Source organism: Solanum pennellii, chromosome 6 (assembly GCF_001406875.1).
Source record: "Solanum pennellii chromosome 6, SPENNV200".
In the NCBI taxonomy this organism is placed as follows: Eukaryota; Viridiplantae; Streptophyta; class Magnoliopsida; order Solanales; family Solanaceae; genus Solanum; species Solanum pennellii.
Window position 1 is genome coordinate 56,518,131 of NC_028642.1, and position 15,176 is coordinate 56,533,306.

At 33.3% G+C, this 15,176-nt stretch overlaps 3 protein-coding genes across 5 annotated transcripts; 2 read left to right on the top strand and 1 right to left on the bottom strand.

The window, feature by feature from the left end:
- The first annotated feature begins 2,541 nt into the window (after positions 1 to 2,541).
- Positions 2,542 to 8,636, top strand: LOC107023477 (transcription factor E2FB-like). 3 transcript variants are annotated; one of them, XM_027917708.1, is made up of 14 exons: positions 2,542 to 2,942; positions 5,496 to 5,640; positions 5,876 to 5,935; positions 6,138 to 6,223; positions 6,304 to 6,392; positions 6,510 to 6,564; positions 6,690 to 6,742; positions 6,826 to 6,876; positions 7,006 to 7,054; positions 7,160 to 7,225; positions 7,342 to 7,418; positions 7,582 to 7,804; positions 7,985 to 8,048; positions 8,138 to 8,636. In XM_027917708.1, exons 1-14 carry the CDS (start codon positions 2,799 to 2,801, stop codon positions 8,266 to 8,268), a joined length of 1,293 nt encoding a protein of 430 aa, XP_027773509.1. In that variant the 5' UTR covers positions 2,542 to 2,798; the 3' UTR covers positions 8,269 to 8,636. The 3 variants fall into 3 exon arrangements, with proteins under 3 accessions (XP_027773509.1, XP_027773510.1, XP_015079672.1); XM_015224186.2 differs by having other exon boundaries at positions 2,543 to 2,942; positions 5,457 to 5,640; XM_027917709.1 differs by lacking the exon at positions 5,876 to 5,935 and having other exon boundaries at positions 5,457 to 5,640.
- Positions 8,597 to 12,407, top strand: LOC107022479 (transcription factor E2FB-like). The gene is made up of 14 exons (XM_027917966.1): positions 8,597 to 8,626; positions 9,119 to 9,287; positions 9,515 to 9,574; positions 9,771 to 9,856; positions 9,940 to 10,028; positions 10,143 to 10,197; positions 10,325 to 10,377; positions 10,464 to 10,514; positions 10,895 to 10,943; positions 11,046 to 11,111; positions 11,246 to 11,322; positions 11,486 to 11,708; positions 11,872 to 11,938; positions 12,028 to 12,407. Exons 1-14 carry the CDS (start codon positions 8,597 to 8,599, stop codon positions 12,153 to 12,155), a joined length of 1,203 nt encoding a protein of 400 aa, XP_027773767.1. The 3' UTR covers positions 12,156 to 12,407.
- Positions 12,408 to 12,538: 131 nt separating this feature from the next.
- Positions 12,539 to 13,870, bottom strand: LOC107023478 (transcription repressor OFP18-like). The gene is made up of 2 exons (XM_015224187.2): positions 13,375 to 13,870; positions 12,539 to 12,792 (listed from the first exon to the last, which is right to left on the bottom strand). The coding sequence occupies exons 1-2, from the start codon at positions 13,810 to 13,812 to the stop codon at positions 12,694 to 12,696; spliced, it is 537 nt and encodes a 178-aa protein (XP_015079673.1). The 5' UTR covers positions 13,813 to 13,870; the 3' UTR covers positions 12,539 to 12,693.
- Between the last annotated feature and the right edge of the window lie 1,306 nt (positions 13,871 to 15,176).

A 15,176-nucleotide genomic window follows, 5' to 3' on the forward strand; every position in this document is an offset into this window, starting at 1 on the left:
TTCAGACTCATTTAATAAGTTATCAAACAATAAATCATCGCTTCAATTTTTTGCCCTTTGGGCGTGCCTTTTTATCTCATAACTAGAAAGTTTCTTTCACTCTTTTCTCATTCAAACACCATTTTTTCCCTCTTGAACTGGTAAGTTTTCATAAATCCTTTCAAGTATTTCTTTTTATATCAATAATTTTCTTGTATTGACGTGTGTCAAGAACAATGGTTGCAATAATATTTTTAGTGTATTATTGTTTATCATGATTTTTGAATGAAAAATAGTACTTCAAATTTTTAAGACTTTTTTTTAAATTAAAAGTGATATATTTTGTTGAAAAGAAAATTTTATAATATGTTATTAATATAATGTTCAATTTCACATGCACATTCAGATATTGAAAACATACAACATGAATTATTTATTATTCAGATTAAGAGACCACATCTTAATATTTAGATGTGTATTCAAATCAAAACACCTAAATTTAATACAAATCTTAGTATTCAGATGTGTATACAGATTCAGACCTCTTAATCTTAATGGGAAAAAATGAGGTCTTAAGCTTGATTAGCAATTCAAACGATGACTATTTATCTATTTGTAATTTGTAAAAAGAAAAAAGAAGAAAAAAAAAAAGAAGGCGAGAAGTCTTTACACAAATAGCCCCTCAGATTCATTTCTTACTTCTTTTTTAGTTGATATACATATATTATAATATTCTCTGTTCTCTTTAAGTTGTTAGACGTGCTTTTTAAAAATTAATTTGATTAATTTTTAAAATTAAAATAGATTACATTAGTTCAATATTTAAAATAAAAAATTTAGATGTTTAAAAACTACATAGAAAGTACAATAAATTGTAACTTTTTTCATATCAATATAATAAAAGAATACATTTAAAATGTTAATTAAAATTCATATTGTTTGACTCTAAAAAAACTATTTACAATTAAAAAGGAACGGAGGGAGTATGAAAAATGGTTCAATGGGACTACATTATAAATTAGTTATATATTTTGATTAAATTATTAGAAATGATGTAATATAGTTCAAAGGGGCTAGTTTTTAAACATGTCCAGCCCATTTATAGACAATTGTTTTTTTGTCGTGTTACTAGTAAGTGTTTGTTAGCGTTTTGGGCTGTATTGGAGTTAGGTGCAAAAATGTGGAGCTTCTACGCGCCAAATAGTAACCCCACTTCAACGGTGTCCTCTCTTAGGCGCCAATTCCCTATTTAATTTCTTCTTTTCCTTTTTTTTTTTCCATTCACGATACGATAAGAGTGACCTCGCTAGAAAATAAGAAGTTAGAAATAGGGTTGGGATGATTTGAGCATGTGTGGAGGAAATGTACGGATATCTTATTGCGGCAGAGGCGTATTGAGAATTTCGAAAAGATGGGTACATTTATACACCTGAGATATAAATTTAATTGATTTGATCTTTACGTTCTTGATATTGAACCATATTTTTTAAAAATTATAGTTCCAACATATATAATATATTTGTCTTAAATTTTGATATACATATGTGATTTAATTATATAAAAATTATACCGTGCTAATTTTTTTTTTAGGAATTTCCAATATTACACACTTGAAAATTTGAAAAAAAAACAAAAGAAAATTGATTGAAACGTCAAAAGTGTTATCCATAACCATTTGGAGGGGTGTTACTAACAAAAATAAGACATATTTAAGGTTTAAATGTTATAGTTGCCTTGAGAGATGCACACAATCATAATCATATTATTATATGCTATTTTTGACATGATTTCACTCCTTAATATTTAAAGAAATTCAAAAAACGTAACACTATTATATATAATTTAAAGAGGGAAGCATCGATTCACGTGAACCCACAGAACCCCCTCTAAATACGTCTTCTCATTGCGGAGGTGTGAGAAGTTTGTTGTGGATGAATTAAAAAAAACTAGATGTAGATCGAATAAGTATGGGAGAAAGGTGATTAAACATGATATGACGCAATTTCAACTTACTAATGCGATGACCTTAATAGGAAAGTACGGAGGATAGAAATTTTAAGGTAGTGGTAACTCTTGTAGCCTCTTGTCCTTTGAGTTTAATTAATATCTATGACGTTTTTACACTTCTATTATTGATGTATCGTATTATGACTATTGCTTTGGATAATTTGATAGGTTATCTACTTATCTATATTATTTTGTTAGAACTTTTTCCATTTTTCGTATTTTTTTCTTTCTATATTATATTGCTTTGGTCAGTCTATATTTTTCTCAAGGTTAATGTCTATTCAAAATAATTTTTTTAACTCTAATATAATGATAAGATCGATATACTTTCTGAAATTGTACGAGATTTGTTGTTTTTATTTACAAATTTAATACTATTACTTCTCCACTCACAATCTTGTTACCGTTATTACTATTTTGGGGGGTTTAATCACAAAATGATCAATAATTTTCTAACTTTTTTAAGACTAATGATGAGTTGAGTTTAATTAAATCCCATAATTAATTCTTCTTTAAATTACCATGTAAGTACTTGTGCTTCCCTCCATATACATATGTGAACCTTTTTGTTTCTTTGTTCGTTTCCTTTCCCTCGTTTTCTCCCCTTTCTCTCTCCGCTTAACTCAGATCTCATCTTCTTCCCTTTCCCCTCTGAAGAAACCCCTCAAAACTCAACAATTTTAGCCAAGAGGGGTTTCCAATTCAATCGATTCTTGAATTTCGTTTTCCCTCTTCTTCTTCAATTGAAAATAAGAAAAAAAAATTGGGATTTTTCTCAGCTGGGTGTGCTGGGAAAGAAGTTTAGTAAGATCATGCAGCCAAATCAACAGCGGCCTTCGAAGCGTCAGCTCCCATTTACGTCGAGTAAACCGCCGTTAGGGGACTACCACCGGTTCTCCACTGACCCACTTCATCCTTCTTCTCAAGAGCTTGAAGGAATCGCTGTAAAGTCTACTGTAAGTGTTCTGATTTTTCCACACTACTATGGGTCTTTTTTGTGATGCATAATTTTTTCATTTGAGTGAATTGGACAAATTCTTTGAAAATTTAATCTGCTGTATGATTTTTGCAATAGCGAAGGGAAGTAACTGTATTGAATAGAGAATTTCGATGATGGAATATGTGGTTGTGTTGTTTAGGTCTCTAATTGGGTTTGGCTTGAATTTTAGTTGTACCAGTGTGTGGAAATTTTCACAATTGTATACATCTGTAATAGAGGAATTTGGTGGAACTTCTTTCTTTTGCTCTAAGAGAACTTACATTTCTAGCATGCTATCCTTCTTGATTTAGCCTGTACTCTTTATTAATTTAGTTGTGAATTCTGAACTTTGTGCCCTTTGATTTCAGAATTACTTGATTATCTGGTCTTATGAATGTCATGATTTCCATAAGTTGGAGATACTATTTTGAAATCGATTTATAAAGTTGTATTTTTGGGTACTTCTATAACAACAACATACTAGTGCAATCTCACAAGTGGGGAATGAGAATGTAGGATGTATGCAAACACCCCTACCTTTTTGGGTAGAGAGTCGATTTTTGGTAGACACTCGGCTCAAAAGTAGTTTAATCAAAGCAAGATTGTAAGATATAACAGAAAGATGAACAAAGCAAATGAAGCAACATGAAGTAGTATAAATTGAAGAATAAGATATGATGTGAATATTAACTAATACTACTGAAATAATGAAATGATGAGAAAAGGAGACTAGCCTCTCCCACATAAAAGTACGACAACCCTCGGCTACCCGTTACCTTTCTACCCTAATCCTCAATCCTCCAAACCTTCCTATACAATGTTATGTTCTTAGTAAGCTGAAGATGAGCCACGTCTTGTCTAATCACCTCCTCTGATTCTTTTTTGGCCTGCCTCGACCTCTCCTAAAGCATGTTATAGCTAACCTGTCGCACTTCCTTACTAGTACATTTGCACAACTCCTTTTCACATGCCCGGACCATCTTGGTCTCACTTCCCTCATCTTGTCCACCATGGAGGGCATAACCACCTTGTCCTGTAGAACTTTGTTCCTAATCCTATCTCACCTCCTATGCCTACACATCCACCTGAGAATTCTCATCTCTGCCACCTTCATCTTCCGAACGTGCGCGTAATTGACTGGCCAAAATTGTAATCAGCTACTAACCTACCTAGATTGCTATTATGTTTCTTAAATTTTGTGCCACCTTTACTTCTTGATAGTGTGAAATTATGAAAGAAAAACATGCAGCAGTATTCATCTTTCAACTGAAAAGGAGATTATATCTTTATAATTAAGAAGGGGAAAGTAGAGGGGACTAGGTCATTTGTTTAGGTTGTTCAAGATCTGAAGCATAATGGAAGAGGGCTGTAAGATTTTGAAAGAAGCTGCTTTAGTCTGTACTAAATTCTATGTCACAAGAATAACAGCTGCAATAGTTGTCTTGTATCTTTCTATCTTAATTTTCTTTTGTCATATAAATACACTGCAATTGCAATGATCTTGTGAAATATTCTTTACATCATGTTGAAATACTAGTATGGCTGAAGTGTTATCGCTTCGGACCAATATTAACAAATGAAGGACCTAGATAAGGTAGGTTTAGCATTAGTAGCCAAAAGAGAGAAAATGACAAGAAAAATCAGCAGTTTTGAGGAATCTTTACAGTAGTAGCATATTACAAGGCCTTGAGCTTGTGGGTTTTTACTGTTATGGATCTTTTAATGCTGCTACTGTAGACGGGTTTATCTGTTATGTTATTGAAGTAATTCCTTTATAAGATTGAGGGTAAAATTGGATGGTTAGATTTGTAATATTGATTGATCTTATGACTCAGCTTGTGTAGTAGTGGCAGATGCATGCAGTTCTTGTGTGCATCACAAATTGAGAAAGAAAATAGAGGAAGCAATAGAGGAAATAAAGGCATATTAACTAATGAGCTGCAATTTCTAGTTTTTCTTACTGTGAGATTAGCAACTGGTTGCTTCTGGTGAAGCACGTTTGCCACTACATGGAGATTCAGTATACTAGTCCTGAGCTGTTCCTCATGCCTAGAGAGGCGAAAACAGTGTCTATTAGGCTGAAGTCAAATCATGTCATAGGTGGCAATAGATACTGCAAAGGACTAAGCCACTATTTTCATGTTGAATGTGGTCTACTCTTCCACTAACTGCCGTCACATACACAACTGCATAAAGTTTCAGTGAACTTTTGAAACAATCAATGGGATTGATCTGCCCAAGTCCATATAAGAAGTACATAATAACCTTATCCAACTGATGTGGGACTTAACATGCTGCTAATATTAAGTCTTTATTATGTTCTTTCAACAAAATCCTCACTAGATACTATAATGATACGACATTACTTTGTTTTTTTTAAAAAATGCTTGAGCAGTTTATATTATCTACTTCACCTCAGACACAATGCTTGTTAATGATTTTAAAATTCATTGCTGATAAAAACTTGGGGATACTCAATTGTCTTGATTAGCCACTAAAGCGGAAGAGTGGAACAATAAATTACGAACAGGGAGTTGGTGCACAGGTTTCAGGTTGTGAAAGTGTCTATGTGAGTAGTCCAATGCTGACACCAATCTCAGGGAAAGCTGGAAAGTCACAGAAAGAACCTAGGGCATCAAAGGCCAGATCTGCTGCTCAAGCAACCTCAAGTTTAGGTAAAGACATCCTACACGAATTTTTGTCAGCATTAGTTTATGCATCTCATATCATCAAATATAAGACTCACCATTTATCTTACTCAATTTGACAGATTAGCGGTTTGGATAACTATAATCTTTGTTGTGTCACCCCATCTTATTGTTGTTTTCCATTTTCTCTTGAGGCACCCACCATTTTATAGAACACATAGAATTATAGAAGAGATAACTTCTTAAATATTTCAAATTACAGGATCCCCTTCAGGCAATAATGTTACTCCAGTTGGTCCTTGCCGCTATGACAACTCCTTAGGTAAATTAAAACTTTTATGACTTCCGGTTACAAATTTGTGTCTTTTAATCTGCCTGTTCATTGGGGTATGAGCATAGGTGGAGGTTGCATTTCTGGGCTTGTGCATTTGTATGTTTAAATTAGACATTTTTCTAGAATATATATATATATATATATATATCAAAATTAGTAACTATGGCTTCCTCTCTTGATTCTAATTCAGGTCTCTTAACAAAGAAGTTCATTAACCTGCTCAAACATGCAAAAGATGGCATTCTAGATTTGAACAAGGCTGCTGATACATTAGAGGTATCTTCACTTCGCAGTAGATACGGCATAAGCCTGTATGATAAATTTCTATCAACTTACTGATCTCTTCCCTTTAACAGGTGCAGAAAAGGCGTATATATGACATTACAAATGTCTTGGAAGGCATTGGTCTGATAGAAAAGAAACTCAAAAACATGATCCAATGGAAGTACGGAAATGCTTATCCAATAAATATATTACATTGAAGTTGTTTATCATTTACGTTCCACATTATTCAAGATCATTCAATACACAAAAGTTACGACTCAGTTCTCTTATTACATAGGGGGTTAGATGTCTCAAGACCAGGGGAAGTTGATGAGAGTGTTACGAGTTTACAGGTTTGAAGAACTATCTCAATGCCTGTCTTTTTTCTTATTTTGTTAATTGTCAATTGGCCCTGTCATAATCTGCCAAGTAGCCTGAGCAAAAGGATTTCAATAATTGGTTTGTGCTGCCTTTACAGGCAGGAGTAGAAAATTTGACGATAGAAGAAAGTAGATTAGATGAACAGATAAGGTTATCTTCTGATGCCTCTGAACATAATTCAAGATTTCTTTGCTTCAACATTATGCTGACTGTGTTAAATTTGCTCGTCTCAGAAAAATGAAAGAAAGGTTGAGGGACCTGAGTGGAGATGAAAATAATAAAAGGTACCACATTCTTTGGCTTAATCATAAACCAAGTTATTTGTGTTATATTTTTGTTGTGAATGAATCTATCTGCTCACTTTTCCTTCGTATTATTGACAACTGATCTCTTCTGAATTTTCTTTTTAAAAGATGGCTTTTTGTAACTGAAGATGATATAAAGAGCTTACCTTGTCTTCAGGTAATTTTAAAACATATGCTTTTTTGTTTTTTTCCTTTCATTTCTTTGTAATGCAGTTTCCATCAAATGACTAATGCTGTGATTTCAATTTATTGCTCTCATCAGAATGACACACTGATAGCTATTAAAGCTCCACATGGCACCAGTTTAGAAGTTCCAGATCCTGACGAGGTAACTGCTGTCTCTTTAGTACAATTACCTTTTCTTTATTATTCTAACAAGTCCATCTCAGCAAAATTTAAGTGGCAGTTCTATGTGTCTTAGCATGTCTTCCTTGTTTCCAATAGGCTGTTGATTATCCAGAAAGAAGATATAGAATAGTGTTTCGCAGCACCATGGGACCAATTGATGTTTACCTTGTCAGGTACTTATTTACTTCTTACTTCAACTACCTATGAAATTGAAAAGATTAATATGTTTCTAGAGGGATGAAGTGTTTAATAGCTTTGCATTTTTTAAGGGCAAGATAAACTTAATTGATTTTAGGATGGTGTGTTTAAACAATCTTTGTCTAATTCTTTGTTTAGTAAATTCGAGGAAAAGTTCGAAGAGATAAATACTGTTGAGGAACCATCCACAATGCCTTCAACATCAGGTTTCATTGAGAATGAAACTGCAACATTGCCTGTTGATGATGGCGGAGGAGTTGGTGTTGGGGTGTTGGAACAAGAAAATCAAAGAGAGTGTCCAGATGCTGGTACTTCCCAGGACTTTGTGAGTGGAATTATGAAGATTATTCCCGATGTTGATGTAAGCTCTTATTTTCAAGCCTTTATAAAATTGAATGATTAGAGTGTTTTCGAAGCAAAAAATGAGGGAAAAGAGACTACTTCAGCGTACTGCATTTTATCTTAAATAAGTAGGTGTTTCATAGAAACTTCCAATGCAGTTTGGTTTTTTCAGTTGCTTATTTTTTCTTCGGTCCTGCAGAATGAAGCAGATTACTGGCTGTTGTCAGATGCCGATGTTAGTATCACTGACATGTGGACAGAATGTATCCTACTAGTTCCATTCTGTTATTTTTTATTTCTTGCTATCAATGAAATTTATCCCTTGAATATTGAATCCATGACTCAATGTTAGCTGCTCTTAACTGGAACGCTTTGGATGCAATTAATGAGGATTATTCAATTGCGGATGTTAGTACTCCACGTGCCCAAACTCCGCCATCCAGTACCATTGAAGTACCTTCTGGGAAATCTACTGGAAGCTGAGTAATATTTCCTGGCATTTCTGTGGATGCTCAGGCTTAGTTTTCGGAGTAGTGCTTGACCTTGGTGTTCAAAATGATAAATTCTCCATTAGCAAATCTGTATAATAAAAGTTCTACATTGAATTAATTCATACTCTGTATAGCCCCTTGAATGACCTAAACGTAAGAACAAGTGCTTCCAGGAGCTTTTAGGAAGTTGGCAGTTTGAGTCCCAAGGAAATGAGCTCCATTGTACAGTTAGTATATATATCATTGTACTTGTAGTGGCAATAATCAGATGGTTAAACTGCTGTCAAAATTTCTGTGTATTGTCTAATATCTTGTTCTCTATGGTTTTAGCTTTGAAATCTGATACTGATGTAAAGTAAATTTGATTTAGTACACTTCTGTGCTGTAGTGGTGGCTTGTTTGTCCCACTTAAATTCAGTACAATTTGTCCATTCACATACTAACTAATGAGCTGCAATGTTCTATTACATTATCTCGCCTTACTGGGAGATTAGAAAGTGGTTGCTTCTGGCGAAGCGAATGTGGTCTACTCTACCAATAACTGGTCAAATACCAAACTGCATATAAGGAGAATTCATCATCCCAACTCCATATAAGGATCCCATAATTTCCTTATCCCACTGATGTGGGACTTAGCATGCTGCTAATATCAAGTGTCTATTATGTTATATCTACAAAATCCTCGTTAGATCTTTTGGTGATTCGACATGACTTTGTTTATTTAAATGCTGATCAATGTAGTTGAGCAGTTTATAGTATCTACTTATCTTCACATTCTTGTTTTAAAGATTTTTAAATTTATTGCTGATAAGAACTTGGGGATACTCAATTGTCTTGACTAGCCACTGAAACGGAAGAGTGAAACAGCAAATTATGAACAGGGAGTTGGTGCACAGATTGCAGGTTCTGGAAATGCCAATGTGAGTAGTTCAATGCAGACACCAATCTCAGGGAAAGCTGGAAAGTCACAGAAAGCACCTAAATCTTCTGCTCAAGCAACCTCAAGTTTAGGTAAGGATATCCTACAAGAAGTTTTGTCAGCATTAGTTTATGCATCTCATATCATCAATATAAGATTCACCATTTTATCTTACTCAATTTGACAGATCAGCGGTTTGGATAATCTTAACTGTGTCACCCATCTTATCGTTGTTTTTCATTTTCTCAGAGGCACACACCATTTTATTGAACACATTTTATTACAGAAGAGTCAACTTCTTAAATATTTCAAATTACAGGATTCCGTTCAGGCAATAATGTTACTCCAGTAGGTCCTTGCTGCTATGACAACTCCTTGGGTAAAATTTGTATGACTTTCGGTTACTACTTTGTGTCTTTTATTCTCTCTTTGCTTGGGCTATGAAATAGGTGGAGGTTGCACTTCTGTGCTTGTGCAATTGTATGTTATAGGACATTTTTCTTGAATTACTTGTTGTACTGGATAATATAAACCAGAATTAGTAACTATGGCTTCCTCTCTTGATTCTCATTCAGGTTTCTTAACGAAGAAGTTCATTAACCTGATCAAACATTCTGAAGATGGAGTTCTAGATCTGAACAAGGCTGCTGATACATTAGAGGTTTCTTCATTACGCAGTAGATACTACATAAGCCGGTATGATGAAATTCTATCAGCTTACTACAGATTTCCTCTTTTCAACAGGTGAAGAAAAGGCGTCTATATGACGTCACAAGTGTCCTGGAAGGTATTGGTCTGATAGAAAAGAAATCCCTAAACATGATACAATGGAAGTATGGAAATGCTTATACAATAAACATTTTACATTGAAGTTTGTCATTTAAGTTCCACTTTGTTCAAGATTATTCGATAAAAAAAAGTTACGACTCAATTTTCTTATTACATAGGGGGTTAGATGTCTCAAGACCAGGGGAAGTTGATGAGAGTGTTACAAGTTTACAGGTTTGAAGACCTATCTCATTGCCCGTCTTTTTTCTTATTTTCTTAATTGCCAATTGGCTCTTTTCTAATCTATCAAGTAGCCTGAGCAAAAAAGGGTTTCAATAATTGGTTTGTGCTTCCTTTACAGGCAGAAGTAGAAAATTTGACGATTGAAGAAAGTATATTAGATGAGCAGATAAGGTTATCTTCTGATGCCTCTGATAAAATATTCAATATTTCCTTGCTTCAACATTATGCTGATACTGTGTTAAATTGGCTTGTCTCAGAGAAAAGCAAGAAAGGTTGAGGGTCCTGAGTGAAGATGAAAATAATCAAAGGTACCACATTCTTTGTCTTAATGATGAACCGAGTTGTTTGTTAGTTTATTTACCTGGCACTTTTTTGCCAATGTAAACAGTGTGGATAACCTTTCGGATTTTGTTAGTTCCCTATCTCTAGTACAGTAGAGTAGTAGGGTTCCCTATTGACTGTTTCACAAGTTTTTGCCAAGCTAGCTCCATATTTTCTGTTTGGAGCAGCTTTTTTGCACAAGGTGCTTTTGTAACTTCGCATCTTCTTGATGCTTTCTAATATCATTTAATTACTTTATCAAAAAAAAAATTGATGAACCCAGTTGTTTGTTGTTGATGGATCTATCTGCTCACTTTTCCTTTCTCATTCTTGACTACTGATCTCTTCTAAATTTTCTTTTTAAAAGATGGCTTTTTGTAACTGAAGATGATATAAAGAGCTTACCTTGTCTTCAGGTAATTTTGAAACAGATGCTTTTGTTTTTTCCTTTGATTTCTTTTTAATGCAATTTTCATCAAATGACTAATGCTCTGATTTCAATTTATTGCTCTCATCAGAATTACACACTGATAGCTATTAGATTTCCACATGGCACTAGTTTAGAAGTTCCAGATCCTAACGAGGTAAATGCTTTCTCTTTAGTACCAAATCCTTTTCTTTATCATTGTAACAAGTTTACCAGTTCTTTAACTGGTATCTCAGCAAAATTTAAGCAACAGTTCTATGTGTCTTAGCATATCTTCTTTGTTTCTAATAGGCTGTTGATTATCCACAAAGAAGATACAGTATAGTGATTCGCAGCACCATGGGACCAATTGATGTTTACCTAATCAGGTACTTATTTACTTCTTTCTTCAACTACTATGTAACTGAAATGATTAATATGTTGCTAGAGAGAATGGAGTATTTAATAGCTTTGCATTTTTTAAGGGCAAGATAAACTTGATCGATTGAAGGATGGATTGTTTAAACAATCTTTTTCTAATTCTTTGTTTAGTAAATTCGAGGAGAAGTTCAAACAGATAACTACTGTTGAGGAACCATCAACCATGCCTTCAACATCAGGATTCATTGAGAAAGAAACTGCAGCATTGCCTGTTGATGATGGCAGAGGAGTTGGTGTCGGGATGGAAGAACAAGAAAACCAAAGAGAGTGTCCAGATGCTGGTACTTCCCAGAACCCTGTGAGTGGAATTATAAAGATTGTTCCCGATTTTGATGTAAGTTCTTATTTTCAAGCCTTCAAGAAACTGAATAATTGTTGACTGTTTTTCGAAGCAAAGAATGAGGAAGAAGAGACTAATTCAACATAGTGCTTTTCATAGAAACATCCAATGCAGTTCTTTTTTCTTTCAGTTAATTCTTTTTCTTCAGCCTCTGCAGAATCAAGAAGAAGATTACTTGTTTTTGTCAGATGCCAATGTTAGTAACACTGACATGTGGACAGAGTGTATCCTACTAGTCTTGTTCGGTTTTTCTTTACTTGTTGCTACCGATGAAAGTTATCCCTTGAATATAGAATCCATGAATCAAAGTTAGCTGTTCGTGATGCGTTGGACTCAATTTATGAGGATTATTCAATTGCAGATGTTAGAAGTCCACATGCCCAAACACCCCCCTCCAGTACCACTGAACTAACTTCTGCAAATACTACTGAAGCTGAGTAATATTTCCTGGCATTTCTGTGTATACTCGGGCTTTGTTTTCGTTGCAGTACTTGAGCTTGATGTTCAAAATGATAAATTCTCCTGCAGCAAAATCTGTATAATAGTAGTTCTACATTGATTTGATTCATCCTCTGTATAGTCCCTCGATGATCTACGTTGTACAGTTAGTATATATCGTTTGTACTTGAATTTCACAGTGTACTTGTTTTTTTCATTCCAATAAATGGTGTCTTCATGTGCTTCAAAAGTAAAGTACTATAATTTGTTCAACCTTTCATGGAATTTATTTATTTTGTGGATGTGTAGTTAGCTGGATGTCAATTCTATAATCACTATACTGCCAAAATACAACTAGATATATTTAATAGGTCGAACCACTACTCTTTAAGCATGTAAACAAAAAATTTGAATAACTTTAAGTGTATATCGATGTATTTAACTAATAACAAGCTTCTAATTCTCTTATGAATTTTCAACAGACAGTTACATGAATAGTCTTCTTTAAAATGCTTTCCTTTCTTGATTTCACATAGAAGAATTAGAGGCCCCACCACAATTCCTCCAAAATAACATTCACAATATCATCAGTAAGTGGCTCCACATTTTCCACTGGTTCTACATCTTGCACATGACCTCCCTAAACCCAAAAAAATGAAAGTAAGATAGAATGATCGTTTGAGGAATTAACTCGATCTTTTTTAAAGTAATATTAATATGAGAGCGTGATATTAAGTTTAAGTTTGTGCATTGATAATGCTAACTAATATCATGTTAAGTAATGATAAGAAAATTATTTTAACAACATAATATAAATAATCTAAGTAAAATACTATTGTAGTAATAGTATATATAACTAACTAAAACCTTATGTAGATGTCAGACAGAAATCCCCTATTTAATGAGATTAACGTGATCCTTTGCTGCAAAAGGTGAATACAATTCATAATTGCTTAACATAATCATGTAAATAAATAAATTGGATTATAGTTTGCTTTCTTTAAATCATTTAAATGAGATGACACACAAATTACACTCTAATAATAATATTAAACCAAACAAAATTCTTCTCACTACCATACCACTTGTTAATTAATCCATAAAAAAGAACCACCCACACATGAGGGCATATTGAATACATTCATAAGTAAAAATAGTTAGATTTAAGTTTATAGACGAGATGATCACACAGAGGAGGAGAGGAGAGAAATAAAGATTATACCAAACACAAGTCGATAAAAGCAGCTACTATGAAATGTTGATTCTTCATATTATTAATCTTCAAGAACCAAGTAAGCAACTCCTCCATAAATTCCCAATCCACCATATCTCCCCTTTGTGCACCATAAACTTTAGTCATTTGCTCCATTGAATGCAAAAAATCCATTCTAGGATTCTCAGTTTCCACAGCTAAGAGTAAACAATCTTTGAAAGGGAAACCAACCATGGATAGAACTGAACAAGACTCGTTTTCTTCGAACGATAACCTCCTTGTTGCCAATGCTTGTTTTGCCATCTCCAATGCTTCATCTGGACAACAAATTTCTGGGAATGGACCAAACATGTTATCTACTAAACATTGATCATATTTTCTACTCATTTTTTTCTTCTTATTCTTTTTCAAGAATGAGAAACGTTTCCATAAGGTAAAGTACTTCATTTTTTTTTTTACTAAGTACTCAACTTGTTACATTTCTTCTTTTAAATTAAAGGGCACTTGCTATTTTAGTTACACATTCATTTATAGTACTGCACCAACTCTTACATAAATGAAATAAATACTATATAATATATAACTAATAATGTCATTAATTGTATACTAGTGATTTCTCCATATTAATAAAACTTTCGCTATGCATGAGCATTTGGATTGAATCATAAAGATCTATTGTATGCGGTTATAATTTACGATGTATTTATGTAACTAACGAGGAGTGCGGACTTCAAGAGTGAATCCTACTCTCCTCAACATTTTGATAGAATCCGATGTGTTTGCGTTTACCATTATTAATAAAGATTACAGTCTAGAAATGTGATCTTCGTGTAACGTATCAAAATGTCTTGAATTTTTTCGTCTTTATTTAAAGAGTGTGTAACGTATTAAAATATCTTTCAAATTTTGTGATCTCAAACTTTATATGTGAAATACTGTTAAAGTTATAAAATTATCAAATATAAAAATTATTCTTTTTTAAATAGAATAAGATAAATAAGACATAGAGTACTATAAATTAATTTATTCACTTTTTAAGAAAGAACAAATGAAAAAGAAAGTCTTCGATCTTTTTAATTATAAGCTTCCCGTTATGTGAGAATCCACTATTACAAACTAATTATAGCTAATTACAACCATAAATAAATTAAGGACGCTGTATGACTTCTCTAATAGTAAAATTTCTATTAAACGATGCATTATTATATATTATTGGGATAATGCACAAGTACTCGTCAATCTATGTCCGAAATCTCAGAGACACATTTATATTATACTAAGGTTCTATTATCCCTGAACTTATTTTACTAATAATTTTCTATCTCTTTTCGGCCTACGTGGCATTATCTTGTAGGTCCAACGCTGGTTGAATCTTTATCACGTAGGCCGAAAAAGGATAGAAAATTATTTATAAAATAAGTGGGTAATAGGACCTTAGTATAGTATAAGTGTGTTTCTGAAATTTCGAAAATAGATGAGGGGTACTTATGCATTATATTATTTTATCCAATTATCAGACATTTCTATTATTTCGTAGTCAATTTCCTTTTGCTTGTACTTGTCCCTAATAAAATGATAAATTTGTCATTAAAAAAAAAGGGAAAAGGGTCTGATATACCCCTCAACTTTGTCATTTAGAGCTGATATACCCCTTGTTATGAAAGTGGCTCATATATACCCCTATTTGTAAACAAATGGCTCATATATACCCCTACTTGTAAACAAATGGCTCAAATATACCCTTTTCCTCTGACGGAAATGAAAAAAATAATAATTTTAATCTAAATTTTTATTATTTTTTTCTAAAAAAT

Excerpts from the sequence above, each read along its gene's own strand:
- LOC107023478 (XM_015224187.2), bottom strand. The coding sequence starts at position 13,812 with ATGAAGTACTTTACCTTATGGAAACGTTTCTCATTCTTGAAAAAGAAT. Across the intron at positions 12,793-13,374 it reads CTTTTATCGACTTGTGTTTG|GGAGGTCATGTGCAAGATGT; the intron begins GTATAATCTTTA and ends TTTTGGGTTTAG.
- LOC107022479 (XM_027917966.1), top strand. The coding sequence starts at position 8,597 with ATGGTTTTAGCTTTGAAATCTGATACTGAT. Across the intron at positions 10,515-10,894 it reads GAAGATGAAAATAATCAAAG|ATGGCTTTTTGTAACTGAAG; the intron begins GTACCACATTCT and ends TCTTTTTAAAAG. Across the intron at positions 11,112-11,245 it reads AAGTTCCAGATCCTAACGAG|GCTGTTGATTATCCACAAAG; the intron begins GTAAATGCTTTC and ends TGTTTCTAATAG.
- LOC107023477 (XM_015224186.2), top strand. The coding sequence starts at position 2,799 with ATGCAGCCAAATCAACAGCGGCCTTCGAAGCGTCAGCTCCCATTTACG. Across the intron at positions 6,393-6,509 it reads AAAAACATGATCCAATGGAA|GGGGTTAGATGTCTCAAGAC; the intron begins GTACGGAAATGC and ends CTTATTACATAG. Across the intron at positions 6,565-6,689 it reads AGAGTGTTACGAGTTTACAG|GCAGGAGTAGAAAATTTGAC; the intron begins GTTTGAAGAACT and ends CTGCCTTTACAG.